General features: G+C 47.0%; 1 protein-coding gene across 2 annotated transcripts in view; it reads left to right on the top strand.

Annotated features, from left to right (window-relative positions):
- The window catches only part of SYTL3 (synaptotagmin like 3), a 592,394-nt gene that overhangs the window by 487,528 nt on the left and 77,341 nt on the right, over positions 1 to 27,525 (top strand). For both annotated transcript variants that reach the window (XM_078649127.1, XM_078649128.1), the window contains one exon: positions 8,436 to 8,544. In XM_078649127.1, the coding sequence (XP_078505253.1) occupies positions 8,436 to 8,544 (109 nt within the window). The remainder of the gene's footprint in view (positions 1 to 8,435; positions 8,545 to 27,525) is intronic.

The following is a 27,525-nucleotide window of genomic DNA, read 5'->3' on the forward strand; positions in this document are numbered from 1 at the left end:
GGCTCCTCACTTCTTGGAGAAATGCGCACAACTGCGCGCTCCTACAACACTGAAAAAATTGCAATCCTTGCTGGGATTTTTACATTTTTGGGTGTACTTACATTCCCGAATATGCCCAGCGTATCAAGCCATTATATGCTTTGATACAACCAACTTTTACCAAATCGTGATTGCTGCCTGAACATTAAGCCATTTTGCAATCTTTGCAGGCTGATCTTCTGGAATCTAAATTCTTACTGACTCATGATAACCACACCAACCTGGTGATAAGAATCGACCCTGGGGCGGTGGGTTTCACGTACCTTACTTTTACCGAAGGTGACACAGTACCTATCGCTTACAAGTCACACTTGTACACTTCGGCTGAAATGCGGTTTTCCACTGTGGAAAAAGTTTTGACAGCAGTGCAAATGGCGATTCTGAAGGAGCGCGCACTGTCGCAGGGAAAACGCATGTTGGTTGTTACCCCATATCCTGCCTTGGAGGCAGTGACGAAAGCCAGTGTATCTAATTCCAAAGCTTTGCACCCACGGTGGATACAATGGGCAACATCATTGACGTCTCCGGATGTCACGTTCATTTTTTATGCCTCCTTACGGTCGCAGGAGTATTTGCAGTATGAATTTGGTCATCCTGCTCCTTTGACTATGCGCCCTTTGGAGGATTTCCATTGTATAATTTACACTGACGGTTCTGCGCAAGTTGCGCATTGGTCTAAGCACGCATACATCTCAGCTTGTGCTATTGTGGTTGGTACCATGGTGGATGGAGAATTCAAGTCTGATGTCGTGCATACACAGACATTAGGGGACTGTACCACCCAGTTAGCGGAGCTCCGTGCTCTGATGGTTGCATTGGAGTAGGCAGACCCTGGTGTGACTACTCTTATTGTGAGTGACTCCTACTACTGTGTCCAGTCTTACAATGACAATCTGTTCTTTTGGACTCAGAACGACTATTGTGACTCCAAAGGTAGCACAATAAAACACAAAATGATCTGGGTTCGAGTGGCTGAACTTAAAGAGCAACTGCCACTCGTGTATTTAATTCATACTTTTGGTCATCAGCGTGTGGGAGTTCACGCTTTTGGCAATAGTTTGGCCGATGAGGCCACGAAGACAGCAGTTTTGACATATTTGGTTGCAGCAGTTACGCGTTCCAAAAGTAAGATTGATGATGACATCTTGGCAGCAATTGCCGCTACTGAGAAGGGAAGTAAATATCCTCCTGGATTTCCTTGAAAGTATTCTTATCATTTAAGTCCTGATAAAGTTCCTTATGTGAAAATACTAGACGTTGGTGATAGATTGATTCCCAACATGGACCGCAGGTCAGCGCTAATTACAACTGCCCACGAGGGTGTTGCGTCCGCACATGCGGGCGTTTCGGCTTCTGTATCTCAGCTGCAACTTCGCTTTTGGTGGCGGAGACTATATAAACAGACACATGATTATGTCCTTCAATGTAACATTTGTCAGCAGATCAAGCCTGTTCTGCTGCGCGTCCGCCTCAAACACAGTTGTACATTTCCAATAAACCACTTGGTTGTGTTTATTTGAATCACTGCGGTCCTTTTTCCTCTGATACTGCGTATAAGTACATCTTAGTTGCAGTTGATTCTTGCACGTGCTTTGTATGGGTGTGGCCCCACCGAAGAGCTGATTCACGAACTGTAATAAGAGATTTGCGTGTCTTTGTGGGAATTTTTGCTTGTGGCACATTCCATTCGGACCAGGGTTCAGCGTTCGCCTCTAAGGCGTACAAGGATGCCATGAGTTCATTGGGGGTCCAAGTCAAATTTTCGTCTCCATACCGACCTGAGGGTAATAGTGTTGTGGAGCGCATGAACCGTGACTTAAAGCATTCATTGACAGCTAGGGTTATAGGCACTGGCTGGCCCATCTCAATAGTGTACAGCGTGCACTTAATAATCTCCCTAGAAGGTCTCCGGGTGGGCGGACCTCATATGAGATGCTCTTTGGTATCAAAATGTTTGTCCCGACCTTGAAGGTCTAGACCAGGCGGCGCCTGCTGCTCCCTTTGACGTAAATGAACATTGTAATGTTTTACAGAATCTACAAGCGACAAGAGACAGTCTTGCAAAGGAACACTTGCCCTCCACATCTGAACCTGCGTTGCAGATTCCGGTAGTTGGCTGGCTACCCCGAGGTGGAGAACTGGTCTGAGAGAAGATCGAGAATAAGAAAGAATTTGGTCCCTCATATCGAGCTCCAGTTCCTGTACTTGGCGTGCAGGGCACAAGAACAGTCATTTTACCTCCACTTCCAGGTCGAAAGGAAAAAAGGCTTCATCTCCATTGACAATGTCAAATTACACAGAGTGGCCAATTCTTCTTAGTATGACACCTGCGGTCTCCTGTTCATCGATACTGAGAAATTCTGTTTTGGCTCCAGCTCCTAACAACAGGCCTGATGTTGCCTTCAATATGCCTGCAGTTTCTAGTCCCTGCTGAGTACCCCACCTGATGCTCATCTTGATGAGACTGAATATACTTACCCCACAGACTTGTCCATGCCCGATTTACAAACCTGTTTGGCCACTGAGTCCAGATTTTCATTTGACACTAACTCTACCACATCGTAGTCCCCTTCAAGACTTTCTGTTTTTGCAACATGGTTTAAAAAACATTTTTTGATTCCCCTTGGACTTACATTTGGTTGGTGCTTTTTTCAATTTTTTTGTTTATGTTGATTGGATTTGTGGTGTATTTTTTCTGTCTTGTTAATGGACACTACGTTGAAGAGAGGACAGCTATTCGACATATTAATGGAACATTGGCACCCCATTCCTCATCACACAGATTGAAGAGGGACCTGAGTTTTGTAAACATTATGGCATGGCCCATTTTAGATGAGATTGTATGGGATGCTGTTAAATTTCAAATACATGGTCCCACAGAGGTTATAAACATCCCAAACGTACTAAGAGTTTCTATGGGGGATGTGGTTAAACAAAATATACGCTCTGATGATTGGGATGTTCAAGCCGTAGAGGCTTTGTATTCAGATTTGAAGTATTATGGTGCTTTTGATGCTGAAGATTTATATTTAGATTCAGCTAATTATGGTGACTTGTTTTGTTATCAACACTATGGCAATCACTACCTGCATAAGGCTAACACAAGGAGGAATATGGTTAATTATACACAATGGGAACATTGCCCTGCTCCTGTGGAAGGCAGCTCAAATTCTCTTCTAAAGAGATTCACTTAGTTTACTGATTGTAATCAGTCAAATCCTAATGCATTTTATTTTAAGATGACCGAAAAGTCCTCTTCCAAAGTTAGACTGACCCCCACAAAATTATTATATTCCAAGTCCTTTCTTGACCAATTGGCTATTGGGGGCTATGAACTGTGTAAAGATACTATTGATCTTAAATCTGTTTGGGGTTCTAAAAGTTGGCAAGTGCAAGGCACAGAGGCTTTGCATCATGCATGTCTCATCCCGAAACATATGTTGTTTTTGAATTTAACAATTTCACAAGCCACCTGCTTTGGATTGACTACAACTAAAAAATTAAATGCTCCTTCATTTCCAGAATTGGAAGAATATCCTGGTTGGGATAATAATACCAGTATTACTATCAGAGAATTACAGACCCTGTTGCTGAATTCTACTTTTAACATATCCAGTTTGGATCCTAAGGGTTGGCTGTTTTGGCACAGAAGTGCAGATTCTTGCCAACATCGTTTTCTGGGTTTAGCCCCTGGCTACACACAGGTTAGGGTGGATTCCCGTTTTGAGAGTGACCATTCTGTAACTACCTATTCCGTAGGCAAACTGTGTCAGAATTGGCTCAAACACTCCACTTTAGTGTCAGTTAAGCTTCATTTGTCTAAATTGACTGACGATGTTGATCTGAATGATTTTGTCAAGGGCCCTGCTTCTGGCAGATCCAAACGGTGGATATATGCTATTTACAACGAAGTTTGGAAACTGTCCCAAATTGAGGCTGCTTCCCGCTTAAGAGCTATAGATCAAGCTAATTTAGAAAAAGTGCTAGCAGTCGTAGATAACAGCATTAACACGCTCTCTTCCCGCATTTACACATTAGATAATATTGTTTCGTCTGTTGTTGATATTGTGCAAGATGTCTCTGTTTTGTACCATGGGCAAGTCAATTGCGTTCCATTATGCCGTTTGCATGGACTTTACAAACGTTGAAGGCTGGGAAAGTGCCTTGGGATTACATGAACACGTCCTCATTATTTGCCCCTTTTAATTTAACTGACAAACAGCAATTTATGTCTATGAAAGATGCAACTTTTTCTATGTTACATATTGAAAAGTTAGAACCTTTGCCGTTTTCTGTGGCCGAGACAAACAATTCTGCTGTGTGGCTCGTACATGGGCTAATAACGTTACCTTTCCCTCTGTTCAAATTCAAGGCTTGCATGAAGTGCTATGCTATAGGCAGGTTTGACCCTCTGGGTACCGCTTATCTCCATGAAGCTTGGTCACTGCCATTTACCTATAGGTGCCTGAGGGAGGGAAAAGAGGTTTATTTGAATGGTGAAGATTGCACAACAACACCTGATCACTTGTTAGTGGGTAGGAATATCCAATTGCATGGTTCGTGTAATCAGAATGCGCCTAATTTGGCCTGTGTCTTAAAAGGTACACCGACATTTACTATCACACCCACATTCACATTACTAGCAAACGGTAGTTATTTACTTTTAAATAATGAAGATTATTGTGCAATGCTGGCAGGAATTCCTTACATCGCTACGGTCTCCCAACGTGTAGTTTGTTGTAAAAACGTAATGTTCCTGCTCCACATGGGAAGCTGAATGTTTCCATCTGGCCGTCGATTCCGACCTTGAAAGCAGAGTTCAACAAGATGAGTCAAATAAGAGCTATTTTGTCCCAGAAAGAAGTCGCCCTTACTTCTGCCCGTGAAACATTTGTCCTTCACGTGACTAACACCTGCACAGAAGTGCATGCCTTATTAAATACCGATCTGCCCCTGCATTTCGGGGAGTTAATTCACACTATCTTTAATGCCTCCTCAACAACAGGGCTGGCTCACTTTTTTAAAGTTGTTAGTAGTGGCCTTGTGACTTCTTTCCAAACTATATTCGGTGTGTTCCCGGCATTTTTCTATTACATTTCCTCCAGCCTTTTTGGTGGATTTCCGTTGATGCTCGCTCTGGTTGCCGGAGTGCTTCTGAGAGCAGCAACAGCCCCGGCTGTTGCTGCTCCACAACCGAATGCTTAATTTCTATAGAGCGCTGCCTCTTGCTACATTGAGTGCAGTTTATGGATTATCGTTTCGATTTTCCTTTTTCACATGCGTCCAGCCTGTCTTTCATTGCCTGAGCTGCGATTTCGAATGGGCTCCAGATTTGTGTCTCTGCAGTACGGTGTCTCTCAACGCAGATTATGATCAAATGATGAGCCCCTTAGTTGCTCATGAATTGCTTTGTTCTGGCGGCGGAATTATGTCCTTTGCGGCGATGCATGTAGTCCTTGGACGTTGGAATATTTTTGCAGCGGCGCATGAATTCTTGGCACGCAGTTATATTGAAGTAAATCCGAGTTGTCCTCTGATGGTACTAGAGGCTCCGGTTCTTGAGGAACATGTATGTTCATTCCCGTTACTAAATTGGATGGCTGAAATGTTCTCAGATGCGAACAATGACTTCCTGTTGGAGATTGTTGCAACGTACTGTGCATACACACTATTGGAATGAGGTGCATTTCCTGCTCTCTCTTATTCACAACTGGAGTCACGTGTTGGACATGCAATTTTTTACTATTTTTTTTTTTGGGCCTATTGGCTTTACTCTACCCAAATGTAATTACTAATTTGGATTTTTTTTCAAAATTCGGAGTTTGCTCCCGTTTTTCCATTATGGCAAATTTGAACTTGATTCTATCTCTCGAACTTGAACTCTGTGTTCCTGCTTTGCCCACATTTTTTATCCGTGCTCCGATCAAGGGAGGGTGTAGTGGGGCTGAGCCTTGCATTCATACAGTGTTAAGTTAGCATGAGCTTATTAGAAGTTTAAACGTCATTTTACCTTTTGCTTTCTTTTGCACATGGCACACACGTTAGATATTGTTTCGCGTTAGGCTGAGTGTTTTGCTTCACATGAGAATAACTTGCTTTTCTACATTGCTAGACTTGCTTCGTAAGCTTAGTCTGAATAGTGAGTGCCGAGGCCTTCAAGGTTATCAACACTGTTGCTGTTGTTCGAACTGATCAGCGCATGTTCTAGACATAACATATATATCTGAGCTGTGGACAGCTCAGATACTGGCGCCTTTAATAATACACTGTGTAGGTATGATTGAACACACTTGGAGAAAATTTGTATGCTGAGAGCTTGTGCAAAACTCGATGTGATTCACTCCTGCTAATCTCTGAGGCATGGGGTCGCCTATGCAAGCCTAAGAAACCTTCTTTAGTTATAAAATAACCTACTAGCAAGGGAGGTTTCCATTTAGCATTATAACATGCTTTCTCCCTTTGTATTTTATGGAATAGTAACTATGCTGACAATCTTATTTCTTATCATATGTCTGCTTGTATTAGCTAAGATGCTGCACCTGAGATCACGGCGTTAAAATAAACATTTTAAACTTGCTCGTCTCTCCCTTTACTCCGTGTTCTGGACTGGTATGAGAGTATAACGAAAGAGTGCTCATGTTTCCCACCTTACCTGAGTTATCCTAAGTCACATGTTCTGGGTTGTCTAATCATTGGTGACTTTGCTATAGGACGAAGAGCTAATGAGACACTGATGCTAGTCTGGTAGGGGATGTTGGGTACTAAGGTGAGTTTTTGGTACACCCTAATTCACTGAGGTCCTGAGTCTCTGTGCACAGTTCTGTGACTGAGCAAAATTCCTGCAACAATGCCATGCCAGAGTTACATCGGGTTGATTGTAATTTGGGAGAGCCTGCATGACTGCCAGGCACCAGTATTCATATTTTTTACATCAAAAGTATGGTAAAAACCAGTAGACATGTATTTCCATAGTACATAGCATAAAACAATGCCATCTGAATTAGCTATATTTGTCCTAATTTACTTCAGAAAAGCTTGCACATTATGTAACAACTCTATAGTTTATCGAAAGCTTCTATCAGAATTCAATGGATTCAGTGCATTTCCTCAGTGTTTCATTAGCAGACGCCTACTTAAAATGATCCAAGACGCCCCTCCTTGGTTAAGAACATGTGCAGTTTTCTTACTGAGTTTGTTCAATTGCAAGACTCCTAGGGGCATATTACCAACAACTAGCGATAATTATCGCTATGTTGGCTTAGCGGCTATTATTTTATCGCCGTGTAGCGACGATTTCTATCGCTTTGGAGCCTTGATATTATCAAGGTTTATCTCCTAAGCGATAAAAATCGGCCGAAATGCATGAATATCGCTGAAAAGTCAGCGATATTCATGCATTACCGAGCAAATGCTCTTAGCCATGTTATCCACCTCCCATTGGATAACATAGCTAAGAACTGCTCAGGGCAGGGGTTAGCTTTTGGAGATATTCGCGCTTAGCGCGAATATCTCCAAAAGTTGGTAATAGGAGATAGCGATGTTAGCGACTGTTTCCAGTCGCTAACATCTTGGCACGCCCACTGTGCATGTCATTAGTGATAAATTTCTCTGACATGCAAAGCGGGGCCCAAGATGGTCGCTATCTCCTACTAGCTGTCGCTAACTGGTGTTAGCGACAGCTAGGTAATAGGGAGATAATTTTATCTCCGCTTTCTTGGCTTTTAAAGCCACAAAAGCGGAGATAAATCCCTTGATAATATGCAGTCTAGTGCCTTAATCGTCACTTTAGCCCCAAAATGCTGAGATAGAAAATAGTCTCAGTTTATTAAGTATAGACCATATATATAGGTGTTTCCGGGCAACCCTCTTCATCCATTGGTCTGTTCAGGTATCGTTCACATTTTGCTCCTCCCCACCACAGCATCAAGCAAAGGTCAGTGGGCTAGCCTGCTTTAGTCGTTGGTTTTCTTCACTGTGAGTGATGGCAGTTCGCTTGAGAGCATGTGAACACTGACAGCCACCTAAAGGTAGTCTTCTGTGTCAGGGTTGACAGGCCAATTTTTGCTTTCATTCAATGTTTCTTTATCATTCATTTTTGTTGTGAGGCATTTTTTACTTATTGTTTTGCAGACACATACATGTCACCTTTAGACAGTGGCGTTTTTACTTTTTGTTTCTTTTACTCTTAATTCTTGTGAAATTTAACAGCATTAAATCAGAGGTTTCAAAGCCATTGAAAATGTTTGTTAATATCTAGAAAATTGTGACGCTGCTCGTGCCCATCACATTTACTTCTCCCCTGAAATACTCAAGTTAACAAACAGCTTTTATTGTTAGGTTTTGTTTGCCTTTACCCAAAATGTTTAAAAGACTATGTATAAAATATACATTTCTAGGGACAGAACGAAAATCATCAACTTCTGTTGGAGAACTTCATATCGTAGTAGACAGCGCCAAGAACTTACCACTAAGGTCTGATGGGACATTAAGTTCATTTGTAAAGGGGTAAGTATGGCAGTCTAGAATCCCTAGAATTTGTATTGTATTTATTTTGTATTAACTTTTCTAATTTTCTTTCACCTAAATGTGTAATGTAGGAACCCACTTAATGAGGAAAACACTGAGTACTAATTGTAACCAGAAGCAGTTACTCCTCTTGCTCATTTAATACACTTGATGTAATACGTTTCCAGTTTTCAGTATATGTTTTCTCCATTTTATGTTTAAATCTCTTTTCTTGAATTTCTACACAACAAGAAAATTCAACATAGCAGTTACCAGACAGCAGGCATTATAAGCATTATAACTAAGGCATTACAGAGTGAGCAGATTTCTATTTTTTCCTTTTTGCACAAAATTTATTTACAATGTATACATAAATGCTCCATGGTGGACTGTGGAAAATGAACACATGACTGATGCTTTGCTCAGAAATAAAGTCCACATATTAAAAATAAAATCTTCTTCAATTCATGTTTTCAGCTGCATACATTCGATGGCTCAGAAAATGCAAGCTACAAAGGTCATCGTTATACAGGGCCAGTGGGATGCATTGCCAGAGAACAGGCGTATATATCCTAATAGAAGTTGGGCTGGAAGTGATTAATCTGTGCCATAACAGGAGCAAGGATCAGGTAGAATGCATCATGCAGATGTCTGCAGCTGGACTAGCCGGGTGGCCACTGTATCAGAGCCAGGGAAATCTTGGATAGCAAGGTGTGCAGGATGGGAACAGGTACATTACTCAACAGGTCTTAGGGAGGCACGCATGTGAGGCGTAGCAAGGCATCTTGTAGAACGCTATTCAATGTTCCCGAAGAGCTCACTCCGGTTGCACGTAGATCTGGGAGCCTGGGTACTGTGCAGTTCCTCGCTTGAGATTCGCCTAGAGGTAGCATATGCCGGCTAGAATTGCCCTGTCTAAAACCATCGGCGCATAATGGTGTCTGTGGCGCATGCAACTAAGTGACACGGGAAGCCTCAGAACTGCTGGCCTGCAGAGAACAAAGAAAAGAAAAAGAGAAGAGCAGAGGAAGTAACACCTTCCCAATCAGAAGTCAGGTGGAGGGAAGAAGAGAAGGGAGAGTGAAGAGAAGAGAAGAGAAGGGGAGAGAGCATAGTGTGTCAGCTCCTTGGACCACAGGGAGTTCGTGAGGGCCTTACGTGAGGACTCTGTGGCCGTATCGTAATGAATGACAAGAGGGGTACGAACTCCCTCCTCTTTCTGCTTGTGTCATCTTCATAGGTTTCCCCCTTGGGAGTATAGGATCAGCAAAAGTTGAAGGGCTCTCAAGCGAGGAGGGACAGATCGAGCGTGTTCCAACCTAGAGAGATGTGAGATCAAGGGCTGCCAGGTGCGTTCAAATTTAGCATCAGTGTGTGCCAATCTGTGGGAAAGAAGTTCCATAGCCATGACATGCCAGAGACGTGTAAACAAAACCAATAACGGAGGAGTGCAAGCTTTCTTCCAATGGAGTGCAATGACCTGGTTGGCAGCAGTGAGCATGTGGAAAATCAAGCGCCAGTCCATGTGAGTCATTGCTTTAAGAGATGCTGGATGGAGCCCTAGAATGATTACCCCTGGGTCGCTGGGTAGGGGGAATCCGACCACCACCTTAATATGACCCAGAATCTTCCGCCAGAAAGGAAGAATGAGAGGGCATGTCCACCATATGTGTAGGAAGGAGACTTGGGCCTCCTGACAGCACCAGCAGAGAGGGGAAAAACCCGGGAACATCCTGTGGAGTCTAAAGGGAGTGTAATACCAATGAGACATGATTTTATATGCTGATTCTTGCTGCGTTATGCATCTAAAAATGCACGGGATGTCTCGCCGTAGCTGCTCCCATTGGTCAGGGAGAACATCACTCTCGAAGTCTAGCTGCCACTGGCATTGGTAGGTATGTGGGGGCACTGCGTGTGAATGTTGGAGTACCTTATATATCCGGGAAATCAGCCCACAGGTTCGATCAAAGGAGCGGACCAGGGACTCGAACGGCATAAGCTGGCCTGTGGCGCCTTCTGTGTGTGAGGGGGCACGAAGCAAGTGTTGAATTTGGAAGTATTCTAGACGCGTGGTTTTGGGGAGATTAAAATCTTTCCTGCACCTGTCAAATGGTTTAAAACTTCCTTTCTCATACAGTTATTTTATGATATGGCACTCACCGGCTGTCAACGCCGGAAAGGATGCTGGGTGCAAGGCCGGCGGAAATTCCGGCTTAATGGTGTATTGGGAGCGGGAAATGCAGTGAGGCCGCAAGGCACCCACACTCTCTCCCAAATTTCCAAAACCATCTTTGTTGGAATGGCGATATAGGCACTATGATGCTGAGCGCTTCTCTGTAACCAGGCCAAGACCCACAATGGAGGCAGGCCACGGCCCTATCCATATGGAACCAGTGTTTTTCGCTTTCGCGAACCACCTATTCCGATATGTAGCGTAGGTGTGACGCCCAGTAACAGACAAGCAAGTCAGGGCAGGCCAATCCTCCCGGTCTAGCGGCAGCATTAGAACCCTCGCACAGAAGCGTGGTCTACCTCCTCCCCAAATGAAGGCAGTAATCTCCCGCTGGAGGCCTAGAATATCCCTATGGGGGATCGGTGTAGGGAGCACCTGAAAAAGATACACGACTTTTGGTAAGATTGTCACTTTGACTGCATTAAGGCGGTCCAGCCAAGAGATGGGGAGCGATTTCCAGTGATGCAATTCAGCACGTATTGAAGCTCTGCAGGCCGACCAGATCGCCTGTGTCCATGTGTCTAGATTAGCCGTAACATTAATACTGAGATAGCGGATTGAAAGTGGGGCCCATTGGAAGGGATTAACATCCCTCAACTCGTCCAATTGTTGGGGGGAGCAGGGTGAGGTTGGGCGATCTTATGTTCTGTCCCGCCATTCGAATGCCCTGGATGTTCTCCATTTGCCGGATGGCGATTGCCAGGGGTTCCACAACAAGAGCAAAAAGTAGAGGTGAGAGCGGGCATCCATGATGCGTGCCCCTGCGAATGGAGAAGGATGGGGTAAGGAGAACATTAACACGAATGCGTGCTGATGGCGCCACGTATGGGGCCATAATTTGCGCAATCATAACCGGCCAAAGACCTATATGCTGGAGACCACCAGGAGAAAAGACCAGTCAACCCGGTCAAAGGCCTTCTCAGCATCAAGGGAGAGGAGGAAGTCAAGTATATTGTGGTGTTGAGCCTTTTGTTCTAGATGAGCTATTCGGCGAATATTGTCAGCTCCCTGGCTCTCCTGTATGCAGCCTACCTGGTCGGGCTCGATTAAGCCTGGGAGATGGGGAGCAACGCGGCGGGCGAGGATTTTGGTGTACAGCTTGGTATCTACATTCAATAGAGAAATAGGCCTATATGAGGCACATGTGGTAGGGTCCTTACCTGGTTTGGGGACATGGGCAATCTCAGCCTTGGCCATCGTCGGAGTTACAGACCCGGACTCTGCAAAGGAATTAAAGAGGCGCAGCAAAGGGGCCTGGAGCTCCGGAAGAAAGAGGCGATAAAATGCCAGCGTTAGGTCATCGGGCCTGGGGATTATCCCACTGGCATGCTCTTCAATGCTTTCTGAGGTTCGGTTCGCAAGACCTCTGCAACTCCTTCGCCTCCTACTTCCACAACAAGATCGCGGACATACACAACAGCTTCTGCACTCAACCGACGCACGCCACGACCGAACCACCGCCCCCCACCACCACCCTCCACGCCTGGACCCCGGTCAGCACCGAAGAGACCGTCCGCACGATGAACTCCATCCACTCCGGATCTCCGACCGACCCCTGCCCTCACCACATCTTCAACAAGGCCGACGCTGTCATCGCACCCCACCTACGGGACATCATCAACATCTCCTTCAACACCGCCACCTTCCCGGAGAGCTGGAAGCACGCCGAACTCAGCACTCTACTAAAGAAGCCATCAGCCGACCCCACCGACCTCAAGAATTACCGCCCCATCTCGCTGCTCCCGTTTCCAGCAAAAGTCATCGAGAAGACCGTCAACAAGCAGCTGGCCGCCTTCCTCGAGACGAACGGATCCCTCGACCCCTCGCAGTCTGGCTTCCGGGCCAACCACAGGACCGAGACCGCCCTGATCGCAGTGACCGACGACATCCGAGCCCTGCTCGACAACGGAGAAACAGCGGCCCTCATCCTCCTAGACCTCTCCGCGGCCTTCGACACTGTCTGCCACCGCACCCTAGTGCAGCGCCTCAGCAACGTCGGAATCCAGGAGAAGGCACTGGAGTGGATCATCTCCTTCCTCGCCGGAAGGACACAGAGAGTCCGCCTCCCCCCGTTCAGATCAGAAGCCACCGAAGTCATATGCGGCGTCCCTCAAGGCTCCTCGCTCAGCCCAACCCTCTTCAACGTCTACATGAGCCCCCTCGCAGCCATCGCACGCCAGCACAACCTCAACATCATCTCCTACGCCGACGACACCCAGCTGATCCTCTCCCTCACCAACTACCCCGCCACCGCCAGAGCCAACCTTCACGAAGGGATGAAAGAGCTAGCCGAATGGATGAAGAACAGCCGCCTGAAACTGAACTCGGACAAGACGGAAGTCCTCATCCTGGGATCTTCACCCTCCGCCTGGGACGACTCCTGGTGGCCCTCCGCCCTAGGCAACGCACCCAAACCAACAGACCACGCACGCAACCTGGGCTTCATCCTGGACTCCTCCCTCTCCATGACCGGACAAGTCAACGCCGTCTCCTCGTCGTGCTTCAACATCCTGCGCATGCTACGTAAGATCTTCCGGTGGATCCCCACCGAGACAAGGAAGACGGTCACCCAGGCCCTCGTCACCAGCCGTCTGGACTACAGCAACGCCCTCTACGCCAAACTCCAGAAGAGACTCCAGCGAATACAGAACGCCTCAGCCCGACTCATCCTGGACATCCCCCGTCGCAACCACATCTCCAGACATCTGAGAGACCTGCACTGGCTCCCGGTCAACAAGAGAATCACCTTCCGCCTCCTCACCCATGCACACAAAGCCCTACACAACGAAGGCCCAGGATACCTCAACAACCGCCTCAACTTCTACGCTCCCAAACGCCAGCTTCGATCGACCGGCCACGCCCTCGCCACCGTCCCCCGCATCCGAAGAGCCACCACAGGGGGAAGGTCCTTCTCGTACCTCGCCGCCAAGACCTGGAACTCCCTCCCGACCCACCTCCGCCTGACCCAGGACCACCTCGCCTTCAGGAAGCAGCTCAAGACCTGGCTGTTCGAGCAGTAGCGGACCCCCCCTGCCCCCAGCGCCTTGAGACCCCCGGGTGAGTAGTGCGCTATATAAATGCTTTGATTGATTGATTGATTGATTGCTGTGATGGGTTCCTCCAGCTGCTGCTTATGAAAGGGAATTAATGGCGGCCACGGACAGGTTGCCAGAAAGGGGTCTATCTGATCCACACAGGTATCTCCCTAGTTATACAGATTGGAAAAGAACGTGTGAAATTCCAGCTGTTTATCTCGTTCTGAAATGGCCCATCCCCCTCCAGGCAAGGCAATCTTAGGGATGTGGCCACGGGCTACCTGAAGGCGAAGGCGACACGCCAGCAGAGAACCCACCCTGTTACCCCCTCCATAAAGTCTTTGTTTTAGCGCCAAGAGGGAGTGCTCCGCTTTATTCACGCGAAGAGCTTTGAGATGGCCCCGGAGCAAGGCAAGCCTCTTACGTGTTGAAAGAGAGGGCACCCTATGGCCTTGCTGCTCCAAAGATTTAATGTTGCGGATAAGGTTATCTTCTACTAAGCGGGATTACAGCCTGCGGGCTATAGAGTTGAAAGTAATGGTACCGCTGATCCCACAGAATGTGTTTGTGAATTTCCGGGAGGTGAAATATGATTGTATGGCCTGTTGTAATTCAGCCACGTCACCTTGGTCGTGGAGGACGTGCGGGGGAAGGCACCACCGAGGGATGGAGCTCGGGTGTCTACCCACACCGGACAGGGTGAATTCCAAGTGGTCTGAGATAGATATGTCTGAAATCATCACAGAGTCCAAGGTGCGAATGAGCGATTAGGATAAAAAGAAATAATCAATACTGGAATAAAAGCAGTGGGCATGGGAATAGAAGGTATAATCCTGTGCCCCTGGCTCCCGGCAGGCATCTATGAGGCCTAGAGCGTCTAAGTCGCATTTGAGCACTGCAGACATAGCCCCTGCTCCCTGGAAAGAAGAAGTGGTGTTGTCTCGACTGGGGTCCCATACCAAATTAAAATCGCCTCCAAGAATGATGGGGTTAGGTTCCTGAGAGAGTAGGTTCCGAAATTGGTCACGGAGAAAAGCATCTTGTGCTTGATTCGGCGCGTATATGTTAAGCAAGTTAAGTGGCTTACCCTGCAGTAAGATCGCCAGCTTGAGGAACCGACCTTCCTTATCCCTTATGGTGTGTGTGATCTGTACGCGAAGACCTGCTTTAAAAAGAACGGCTACCCCCGCTGTCTTAGTATGTCCAGAGGCCCAGGATTGTATAGGAAATTTAGGGTGAGACATGCATAAAGTATCAGTGCGCAAGAGATTGGTTTCTTGGAGAAAGATAAGGTCTGGGTCTTGTAATAGTAGGTAGCGCCAGATGTGCCTCCTCTTGTTTGGGGGTGTTTAGGCCTTTAACATTCAGAGAGAGACATTTAAGATGAGCCATTGGTCGTTATGGATGAGGACACGCGGTGGCAGGGATGTAGATCAGCACTCCTCTCTCCCGCTAGACTCTGGGTCCTAAGTATAAGCAATAGTTGTAACGGGACGTAGTGGAAGTGTATGAGCCTGCCCCAACAAGGAAGAAGTCGGACTTCCTCATTGGTTCTCATAAGTTCTGGCCAAGGAGCTGAGTTGTCGTGGTGAGCGTGGACCCTCTCCCCGGGAGCCCAGGTGGAGAAAAGGAGGAAAGAAGAAAGTATAGTAAAGAGGCAGTCAGAGAGAAAAGAGAATACCAAACTACAAAAAGGCCAACTGGGCCAAAGGGATCCTTCCAGTCCAGGATCGGCCCAATGGTGGGAACCAGGGCGGCTCTGAGGGAGTCACTCCTCTTGGGGACTAAGTAAATGGCAGGGTGGGTCATGGAATTGCACTTGGTAGTCAGCGTCTGTCCTCCAGTGGCCGGTTCACTTTACTAACAGTGTGAAGGTACAGGGGCCTTCTCATGGGTGTTGCCAGGGTCCCTCAACGCGGTATGGAGTTAAGCGCCTGAGGTGAGAAAAAGGGTCGTGAACTGAAAGTTTCAAAACAGAGTAAAGGGAAGCATGAATGTATAGGTAACTGTAGGAGCACAACATATTTGAACCCTGACTACATTTGGGATTGAACTTGCTAAATTACTTTTGATACGTTTCTTCGATGCCACTTTAACAACGTAGGCACTGCCACCATCCTGCTTCTAGAGGTTTATTGTATTGTCCAGACTCTACACCATAAGAGGGTAGTTCTTTCTCCACCTATTGAAAACAATCATCTTGGTCTGTGTCCCTGTCTTCTGTCCTAAAGAAGACCCCACTGCAAGGGATCTATTCAAGCCTGCTCCTTTTTTTTTAAAAGGGGTCGAAACGTCGACTATTTTCCTGTTTTCCAACATCATGTTGACATTGTGTTATTTGGTACACTTATGAAGTCTGGTTTTTTCTAGGTTACAATAGAACCAACGGTCATTTATTTCTAAAAAATTAAAAAATTGAAATATTGTTATATATAATAGTGTGTGGCTCTTTTGGCCCCTGTGTTTATGTCACCTAACCCTGCCTATACTCACCTCACTCACTGCACACTTCCCTTTCCCCTCCCCAGGGCACGGATATCTAAAGAATTTATTCATTTTGTACATTAATTGTTACCTAATAATTTTGGCTCAGCTTCATTGTAATAAAAACAATGTTAGCGAATTGACTTATGTGTGTATATATTCAGATTGTTATTGTACTAATAATTTTGTGTGTACTTACTGGGGCCCCTCTCTCTCATTGCATTAATTACCCAGGTCCCAATGACGTTCATGGGTCAAACCCCCCCTTTCAACATACATCGTAGTTAAACAGGGTATCTTGACATTGCTCGCTAGAGCAAGTAGCCGCGGAAAAGAACAGGTCTACGTCAGCAGGGTAAAGAGGGAATTTCCCTCCTAATTCAATGAAAATACATATAACAGTGAATCAGTCCTTGGCACCTGAGCCAGTAAGGGAGGGGGGCCCGACCGAGGACCTCCCCCTGTTGAGGATTGTGAGGCCTCCATTGCTTTTAAGTGGTGGATCATTTCTTGTCTGACTTGGAGGGCGGATGCGTTTGCTTTAGAGGATCTAGTACGGGGGACTGCACCTTCGACCATTCTGGGCGGTGGGAAAACCGGGTGTCCGAGTCGGCAGGTGTGAGGGAGGAGGGCCAAGAGCCAGGTGAAATGCAAAGCAATTGAAGGGCCTCCTTAACGGATCTCAAGGATCTACGTTTCCTTTCCAAGGGGAAAATCAGAGCGAAAGGGTGGCCCCACTGGTATTTAACATTGGAGTATTTCAGTTTATCAGTTACTGGCTTGAAATCCCTACGGTGGCGCAGGGTGAGGGGGGATATATCCCGACAAATTTGAATGCTGTGCCCTTCGTATACCTCGTTCCCAGCTGCTCGAGATGCTCGGAGGATTGCCTGCTTCTCCGTAAAGAAATGAACCCTTGTCAGGATGTCAGGAGCCAGTTTGTTGTTTCCACGTGGGGGAGGGGGGTGACCCGGTGCACGCGGTCCAAATTTGGAGAAGAGTCATCATCCCCCCTGACTGCTTGGATGAGGTAATTATGTCCTGCCTTCCGCTCCCCGCAGCAACCCCTGGATGCAGAGGTTATTCTGGCGGTTTCTATTTTCTAAGTCCTCCTGTTTAATTTGAAGCTCTGTGTTGCTCTTCAAGTGCTGAGACCTGGCGCCAGAGCTCCTCCTGGTCTTCCATGCACAAATCGAGGGTGCGTTCCAGGTCGTCCACTCTAGTGCCAAGTTTAGTGACATCGCGGTAAATGTCTGTAAGGCAGGTTTTGACCTCCAGCTTGAGAGAGGAAATCTCAAATTTTATTTCTTGGAGGAAATTGGACATAAACGCCTGCGTGATAGGGTTATGTTCGGCCGCCTCCAGCTTGGTGGCCTTCGCGGTATTCTCCTGTGAGGGCGCCGGGGTGTGTTTATTCCACAAGTCCGTCACCGACGTGTCTTTGGATGTTAATTGTGCCGCGGATTTCCCTGTTCTGGGTTTGGTCATAGCTTTGGTGGAGGGGGTGGCAGCCCGTATGACTGTTCACTTGTGGCCAGGCAGGAGGCTCCTCCGCCCTCGCGGTAGTAAAGCTCACGGGTAGGGGTTGCAGACGAGAGTACCACCAGGCAGAATCAAGTCCTGTCAAAGCCCAGTGAAGCGCCAAGCAGCCGTTCACTAAGACTTAAGGGGGGAGGCTTTACAATTGCTGTGCAGGTCCGGTGGCCTCACGGAGAGAACAAGAGTCGGTCCGCTAGTTAGCACCAACAGATTAGGTGGTCAGGCCACGCAGTGCTTCGATGGTAACAGGGAACCCCAGGAGGTAGGGAGAGGGGGTGCCCGGACCCTTCTTCACTCCAGGTCTGGGCACGAACGCCAAGCACAGCAGGGGCCCAAGTCCCTCGTCACTCCAGGCTCAGGCCAGGGTACACAGATTTGCAGCTTGCAGGTGTTTTGTCCCCCCCTCCACAGCAGGTGAAGGCCGTGGAGGGCAGCACTAGTGTGAGTTGATGTAGTAGGCCCAGGCCTAGGTCAGGGCAGACAGCTCAAGTGGCGATTCTTAGACCGGCCTCATGAGTAGCCCAGTCATAGGAAATTTGAGGCGGGACATGGATGTTGTATAGTCACTGTCGGGGGTCAGATTCAACAGTAGGGAGCATTTATTTTCCACCCCTTGCCAGTAACAAGCGTGTCGCACCCGCCCGCACGTGGTCCGGGCCTTTCGTCACTCCAGGCCCAACCGAACGCGCAGGCCGCGCTCCAAGAGCACCGCCTAAAACGCAGGAAGGCTCCCGAACCCACAAAGCTAGAGGTGACGGGGCAGAAAATGTTCAGGCCTGTCTCCGGCCTAGGGCTCCAGCAGCGTGGAAAGATATATTGTTGTGGCACAACAAGGCAGGATTCACAGGCCTATCTAGGCCTCAGTGCCGGCAGAGTTGCCAGAGGAAGCTATCTGCCCCCCCCCCCCACTTTCCCGACTGTCCGGGGAGGAGAGGGCAGCGATGAAGCACCACCAAGTACGATGGGGCGCAGGGCCCCGGGGGGTACCAAGGCCGATATAACGTCCCTTGCCCCAAGGGGCATTTCTCCTTCCCGGGGCCAGTGGCTCCTCAACTCAATACTCTCCCCCCCACCCAATCCAGTCGGCGATTAGGGGGTGTCGCAGAGCCCAGGCAGGCACCTCATCAGGGCCGGACTGAGAACTAAAACCAGCTCCTGGCAAAGTGCTCGGCTGGCCCCCTGGGGATGTGACCGAGCTCTTTGTCGGGCCGGTTTTCGGCCGATTTTGTTACAGGGCCGCTTTTGCAGCTATGCTGCAAAAACGCCCTGTAACAAAAACGGCCCCCAGGGGCCCAAAACTGGCCCCCACCCTTGCGGCGCACCGGGGGATTGCCCGGTGCCCGCAACGGCCAGTCCGGGCCTGCACCTCATACTGGGGTCCGTGCCAACTGTCCTGGAGGGCTGCCACCGAACCCTCAGTGCCTGCGGTTCCTGAGCCCCACGTACGGTCCGGAATCTGCAGAGGGCTATGAGGGGTGACACAAACTGTGCCCCCATGCATGTGAGTGCTTGAAAGAGCCCTAGGCAGACCCTGGAGTACGGCGCTCGAGCTGCGTGCGTCCTACTCCATCGAGGTCTTGTCCACGCGCCATATCATGTTTACTCCATTTTAATTAGACAGGATCCTTCATGAGTATACAGCAATCATTTTCTCCTAGGAGATCTCAAAGAAAATCAACTGATTATAGAAGCTGCTAATATTACAAGTCTATTGCTTACATTATGAATACAGCAAAAAGATGATAAATGTAGTAATAGTCAATCAATTACAGTGAAAACCAGATTTCTATTGTGTGCGATCTTGATGTCTACTTATTGAAACATTGCACCAGAGGACTGATCTACTACTACCACTCAGAAATCAAGGAAATGCAATTTGCACATCGACTGGTTTGTAAATTAGAATGCAAATTGTTGTTCGAACTATGAATTGATGGGTTTACCTTGTACATTGTTCCTTTACAGGAGTCAGAAAATATCCTGCTTAGAAAATATTCATTTGGTAGGTCGATACAAACCTGCTACCCCTAAGGTTTGTCAAACGGGGTAACCAAAACCAAAATCCTTCCCTACGAAGGTAGTCTGGGATATTGCATGCAACAAAATCACTGACTGCAGGCTTTAGCACAGTGCAAAGATAATACACCTGTAAAAGCCTATCGGTTTTAACATATCTGTCACATAGTAAATAAATCAGGCCTACCTCTTTTGTCATAAGTTTCATGATAAATAGATCAGACCTGTGGCATCTTAAATACCTTTTTCCTAGTGAGTCAATCAGGCCTATAGCCGTTATCATTGAGTGTTCACCATTACCAACTTAGACCTTCTGTATTGAGCTCAAGCTTTCCCACAAGGCAACCATCAAGCATGCAGTCCTAAAATTACAAAGTGCACAAAATTACAGTTGATTAAACAAAATACTTTCTTTCCTAACAGGGTCTAACAAGGATTCTCACAATGCAATACCCGTACCTACTACGTTGATTCATGCGATTCTGTGTAACAAAATACCTGCCTCCAGGCTTTACAGTGTAAAAACAATCCATCCTTGAAAACCTATTGCCTTTAACATATGCTCTTCACAATAAGTGCCTCAGACCTACAAGTCGTGTTATAAATCTTCTTTATAAACAGATCACATCTAAGTATTCTGACATAACTTTTCAAGGTAAACCAATAAAACCTAAAACTTTTAACAATAGCAGACTATAACCACCACAAGCCGACTGAAATACACATAAACTGGCAACCATCATAAATAAAGTTATAAAATTACAAATATATACACAATGACTTTTGGGAAAAACAATATACTACCCTTCTCAACTGAGCCTAACAAGAATCATAACAGCAAATAGCTTCTACTCCCAGGGTTTGTAAGAGTGGGTGACCAACACTATACAATTTGTGAGGTTACATGTAACAGAATACCTGTCAACAGTCTGTAACATAGGACCTGGTTTAGAGTTTGGCCGATGAACAGTACTCTGTTGGGATGGCGAGAGACATTACCTGTGCCATCCTGAGGGAACTCCACCCCTCAGGATTGACCCCTAAGGTTGTCTGCCAGTCTTATGGACAACTCTGTACATTGACAGGTACCACTTCACAGTGGGACCTGTCACTGTATAAAAAGTTTGAGCATGGCACCATCCATCATGAGGGCTAGCAGTCAGACTTTTCAAGAGTTTTTTGTTTTTCTAAAACAAACACCCAAAGCAGGAGTTTCTTTTAGCAAAGAAAAGAAGGAGGTCCCTCCCAGGGTGTGGGGGCATCATATGTTTTTTTCCTGTCCGTTACTGCCAGGTTTTTCCTGGCAGTGATGGACAGGAAAAAAATATTACATGTCCACCATAACTAGTGTATATGGTGTAAAGTCCTCTTCCTCTAACAGCCCCTACTCTATTAGGCCATCGGAGGAAGTTATTGACAGAATACTGACGGTCCTCCTGACTCAAAATAGGGTGGTTGAACTGAGAGCTTGGTGGGCAGGGTACTCCGGTGTGTTTGCGATAGAGAACCCTTTCTGCTGAAGACTAAATCAGACTCTTAGTGTGATAACAATTCACTCTTAGAGGCCTATTGGCTTCAACAAATAATTTTCACAATAAATAAGGCAGGCCTACAGCCTTTGCCATAACTTTTCCAGCTGCACAAATCAGGCCTGCAGCTGTGAAAATTGGCTGGTCACCATAACCAACTCAGGCCTAATGTACTCAGCATAAGCGGTCCCAGAAGGTAGCCATAGGCATACTGCCTTAAAATTGCAAATGTACACACCATTACATTTGACAAAGCACAATTCTATCTCTTTTAAAAGGGCCTAAAAAGGATTGTCACAGTGCAAATAGTTTATACCTACAGTTAGTTTGAGGGGGTAGCTAGTACCATGTGCAAAATTACTGTTGTAAAAGCAACATATAACCCCTCCAAAAAAAACCTAATAAAGATTGTGATAGTGCACACCTGCTGCTTACATGGTTTGTTCAGGTTTGTCCCCAAAACCAAAACTTGTTCATACTACAGTAAGCTATGAGATTTCATGTCACAAAATACCGGCCTAAAACTTTAGCACAGTGTAATAACAATCCACATTTAAATGCCTATGGCATTTAACACAGGCTTATCGCAATAAGTAAGTCAGGTCTGCTCTATTTGTCATAATATTTCATATTAAACAGATCAGTCCTATTGAATCTGGCACAACCGTTGCAATGAACCAAAAAGGCTTACAGCCTTTACCATTGGCTTGACTCAGTGACCAGAACAGGCCTACTCAAGTCCACTTAGACCTGCAACCATCATGTAAATAGTTATAAATTACAAATTTGAAGACAAAGACAGTTTGCAAAACAATTTAAAACCCCTCTCAACAGGGTCTGACAAGAATCATCACAGGGAAAACTTCCAGGTTGGTCTGAGTGGGTAGCCAACACCAAACCCTTGCCTACTGCTGCTATCTGCGACATTATATGTAACAAAACACACAAACTGTCGGAAATGGGGTTACTGGTTGGGGGAAAGGGGGTTAAACCATACTCAAGCACCAACCACAATCGCTGTAGTGCTAAAACACAAGAAAACCTAAAATTAACCTGTTCTTACCTCTCTGGTAGTTTGGCACAAACGAAGTCAGGCTTAACTTAGAGGCAATGTACAAAGAGTTTATGCAGCACTTCAAACAGTAATACAGTGAAAATACAACACAAGAAAATCTCACGCCAATTTAGAAAAATAGAGTGAAATTTAATACATTATTTGACAGAATCCAATCAGTAGAACCAGAAATATGCAATCTCAATGTTTTAAGTAAAAACAGTGTCTATAAGCACAAAGCACCAACTGTGGTTATCTGGTCACACCGAACAGGAAAAAGTCACAACTTCAGGCTGACCACAATGGAGTGCAGGATGGATACAGGGACTAAGTTAAGCCCTGATCCTGAGGTGTACGGAAGAGTTAGATGTGAATGCCCATTATTTATACCTTGTGCCCACCTTGAATAGGAGAAGGTTCTGGAGTTTTCCACCCTCAGAGGTGCTTGGAGTTTCTTGCCTTCCTACCCTGCCCTGCCCTAGCAGCAGCTCGTCTTGAGTGACAAAAGACTAGTGTAAAACCATTTGTGAATGTGCTCAGGCATAACCTTTGTGATGTGCAAGTGTGGTAGGTGACAGCTCCTCACCCTCATCAAGTCAGAGATGGCCCATCCTGCCAACACCTATTCCCCTTAGTCTCACTGTCTGCAATACATAAAGCCCAGCTGCAGGCTACACCTAGTCATGTGGCCCAATACACACCCTGCAGGCACCAAATGCTAAGGACAACAAAATGTACAACTTTCTAAAAGTGTCGTTTTCTGAACTGTGACTTAAAATCTGACTTTACCATTACAGAGTGTTTTAAAATTGAATTGTATAGACCCCAGACTTGATACTCCTACTTGCTCCCAGTTAACCTAAAGTTATCCTATGGGAGAGGTAGGACTTGTGGTAGTGAAAAGCAAATATAAAAGTTTTTTACAACAAGGACATGTAAAAGTTAAAAGTACATATCTAACTTTTTAAATACACTGCACCCTGCCCTATGGACTGTCTAGTGCCTACTCTAGGGATGACTTACAGGTATTAAAAACTTTGCCAGGTTGAAATGGAAGTTTAAAACTGCAGACACAGGCTACAATGGCAGACCTGAGACATGTTTAAAATGCTATTTAAGTGGGTGGCATAATCAGTGCTGCAGGCCCAGTAACAGTTTTGATTTACAAGCCCTGGTTACATGCAGTACCACTTTACAAGGGGCTTACAAGTAAATTAAATGCGCCATTGGGTGTAAGCCAGTTTTACCATGCAAAAACAGTCAGATAGAAGGCAAAAAGATGACCGGAAAACCACGTCAAGGATGTCTGGTCCAACATGTATCCCTCCAGCTGAAAGCAGGGAGAACTGCCCACCATTATGGGAGTTCTCATCGCTAAGGTGGATAAACAGCTCCAGGGCAAGGCTCCACCTTAACATCCATTTCATGTAAGGAGATGGAGCACCTCAACAGTTAAGGCTTCTCAGCCCTCATCTGCATTTGCCCTCTGAGGTGTCTCTGGTTTATCTGGACCAGTAATTGAGCACCAAACAGGCATGGTCTCAACTTCTTTAGTGCCCATACTACTGCAAATGCTTTCCCTTCTATTGCACTCCATCTCTGTTCCCTGGGAAGTAGCTTCCTGCTAATGAAGTCTACTGGTTGATCTAGGCCCTCGTCGTTTAACTGTGAGAGCACAGACTCTATGTCATGCTCTGAGGCATCTGTCTGCACGATGAACTCCTGTGACAAATCAGGGTCTTGAGATCAGGTTCCGTGCACATGGCCTTCTTCAAGGTGTCAAAAGCAGTCTGGCATGCCTCCGTCCAGATCACCTGTCTGGGCTGCTTCTTCGAAGTCTGCTCTGTCACGTGCGCAACAAGGGTGTCATACACCTTGACAAATCTCCTGTGGTACCCAGGAAGGCCCTTGCCTATGTATGGGTTTTGTGGGGTTCCCAAGCCAGTATGGCTTGAATCTTGGCCTGGGGGGAGGGCTGCACCTTGCCCCCTCCATCTTGGTAACCCAAGTAGACCACTGAACCCTGCCCTAGTTGGCACTTACTGTCCTTGATAGTCTACAGAGCCTGAATCACCTCTCGGAAGTGGTACAGGTGGTCCTCCCAGTTGGAACTGATGACCGCAATGTTGTCTAGGTAGGTGATACTCAAGTTCTGCAACCCACCTCTGGAAGGTTCCAGGGGCATTCTTCAGCCTAAAGGGCATATTCTGAAACTGGAAGTGGCCTTCTTGGGTTGAGAAGGTAGACCTCTCTTTAGCCCCCTCAGTTAAGGCGATCTGCCGGTACCCAGATGTAAAATCAAACATGCTGAAGAACTTAACAATCCCTAACTGATCAATGAGCTTATTAGTTTGGGAGATGGGGTGAGCGTCAATCGTAAGGACTTCATTAAGCCCCGATAATCTGCCCAGAACCAGAGTTCAGTGGTTGTAGCTGAAGGGGCAGCCTTGGGGACAAGCACCACTGGGCTGGACCAAGGGTTGCTTGAGGGGTCGATTACCCCTAGCTCTAGCATTTTGGTGACTTCTTCCTTTATGCTGGCTCTCACCTTGTGAGATAGCCTGCAGGTATTATTCTTCACAAGCATCCTGTCCCCAGTGTCAATATCATGAGTACTCTATGTTATGAGCCCTGGGGTCAGGAAGAAGCAAGAAGTGAACTGCCCCAACAATTGGCAACAGTCCCTCAGTTGCTCTAGGGTCAGGAGAGGGGAGAGGTTGGCACCCTCCACTGATCCATGCTGCTCCTTGGACGAAAGGAGGATGAGGAGAGGCTCACTCTCCTCCTTCACTCCATCATCCATGGGCAGGAGCATAGTAATCTTGGATCTCTCAAAGTGGTCGCTGGGGGTCTTTAGGTCCACCAGATAGGTGACCTCTACTTTTTGCTCTTTCACCTAATAGGGCTCAGACCATCAGTCTTGTAAGACCCTGGGTTGCACAGGCTCCATCACCCACAATGTTTGGCCAGGCTGAAACTCGCCCAGAGTGTCCTTTTGGTTATACCTATTTTCATAACCTCCTGGCTTGTTTCCAGATTCTCCTCTGCCTTTTTATAGAAGCGCTTCATAAGGGTGTTGAGGACCAGCATGTAGCTGCCCATATCATGGGGACTTTCTTGAGCGCTTTCTCCCATCCCTCCTTCACAAGGCTGAGAGGCCCTCTGAAAGGGTACCCATACAGAAGATCAAAGGGACTGAATCCGAACCCTTTCTGTGGTACCTCCCTGAACACAAACAACAACCATGGCAAGAGGACATCCCAGTTTTGCCTCACGGGCTCTAACAGACCTACGATCATGCATTTAAGGGTCTTGTTGAATCTCTCAACAAGCCTATTAGTTTGGTGATGTTAAGGTGAGGAGAACGTCTATGTTAACCCACACTTTTCCCATAGGGGCTTCATGTAAGCTGACATGAAGTTGGGATCACAGTCAGATATTACCTCTTTGGGGAACCCCACATGGCTAAATATCCCTATCAGTGCCCTGGCCACTGCGGGTGCAATCACTGTCCTCGGAGGTAAAGCCTGCGGTTACCGGGTGGCATGGTCCACCAATGAACCTGTTGCCCAGGGCTGTCATGGAGTCTATAGTCCAACAAAGTCAATACCCATCCTTTCAAAGGGGAGACCAATGTCTGGAAGCCTTGCACATCCCTCCTGGCTTCCCACTGGCAAGTTAGGTGGGACATAAACTGCAGAATGCATCTGAGGCCATCTTCATCTGGGCTAATAAAAGTGGGTAACAAGCTTGCCAAAGGTCTTTTCCTTCCCTACATGAGCTGCAAGGGGAACATCATGGGCCAGCTTCAGTAGGAGGGCTCTGGAGCACTGAGGGACCACCATCACATGGGTCACACCAGGCTCAGGAACCTTTGGCTCCCTGTATAGGAGACCATGCTCCAAGTAACGTATGTGATCACCAGACCTGTCACCAGCTGTTTGGGCCTCAGCCTGCTGCCATTGGCCCTCCAGAGTAGGGTACACAGTCTGCACTCTGCAGAACTCCTCCCTGGTGGGACTGCCTTACTTAAGCCAATTAGTCAGTGCAGGTAGGTTTTCTAGTGCGGCAATGTCCTCTGTAGGTTCGGGTGTTACCCTTTATTCGGATGGTGGGAGTTTCAGGAGCAGGTGTTCCACACCCCTTGTGCTTTTTCTTTTTGGCTTGTACCTGGGCCATTCTTCCAGAGTCCAAGTCCTCCAGACTACCCTCTCTGGTCAGGCACACGGCCTTAGGAAACCCCATCTCCAGGTGGAAACGAAGCTCCTCTATCTCTTTTCAGATGGTGTGCTCCTGGTCATTACTGAGCAGACAAACCACAGGCATGGATGGGCTCACTGCAACCCTCAAGGAGCCTGATCCCCCCCGCCATTGAAAGGGAACCAGAGCCACTCAATAGTGAATTACGTGGTTGTCAGCTACTACAACCTGATGGACTACATAAGGGACTACCTGCTCTGAGAGCACCAGCCAAAACCTGAAGGTTGTCATGCTGGCTCCTGCTTCTCTCAGAGCGTCCACCCACTGCCCACTGATGGTGACCCACTGCCTGTACTTCTTACCATTGCTAGGCATATGGATTCTTGGCACCATCTGCAACAAAGAGACACTAGCGTAACCTCTTCTCTACCCCCCAATGTAACTGGGGTAACTTCCTCACCAAGTGCTACACTAGCCAGCCCCCATGTGGGCCAACCAGTGGGGGGCTGTGCCCTGCTTGAGACATTTAGTTTGATTTGATGACACTCATAGCACTTAAGGGTGGACTTCCCTAAGGACTTACGGTCAGGGAACATAATCTTCTGCTGTTCTGGTGTGGATAGGGAGTCCTGCCCCGTGGAACTATTGTGGGGACCTTAAGAGAATTCCCTGTCAGGTCAAACCTAGGCAGCACATGCGCTAATGCTTGGAGACATGCTGTATTCCCTCTGTGGGCTTACAACCCGCCCCATGCCTTTTTATTCATCCCTTTGCTTGTCATTCAGAAATGCTTGCTTGCTAGTGGTTAATCCTTCCTCTTTGTCCCTCCTTTTTGTATTTGGTTTCCTCCCACAGAGACCACCCAATTGCTGTTAACATTATTCTTCTGTG

Source organism: Lissotriton helveticus, chromosome 6 (genome assembly GCF_964261635.1).
Source record: "Lissotriton helveticus chromosome 6, aLisHel1.1, whole genome shotgun sequence".
NCBI classification, from domain to species: domain Eukaryota; kingdom Metazoa; phylum Chordata; class Amphibia; order Caudata; family Salamandridae; genus Lissotriton; species Lissotriton helveticus.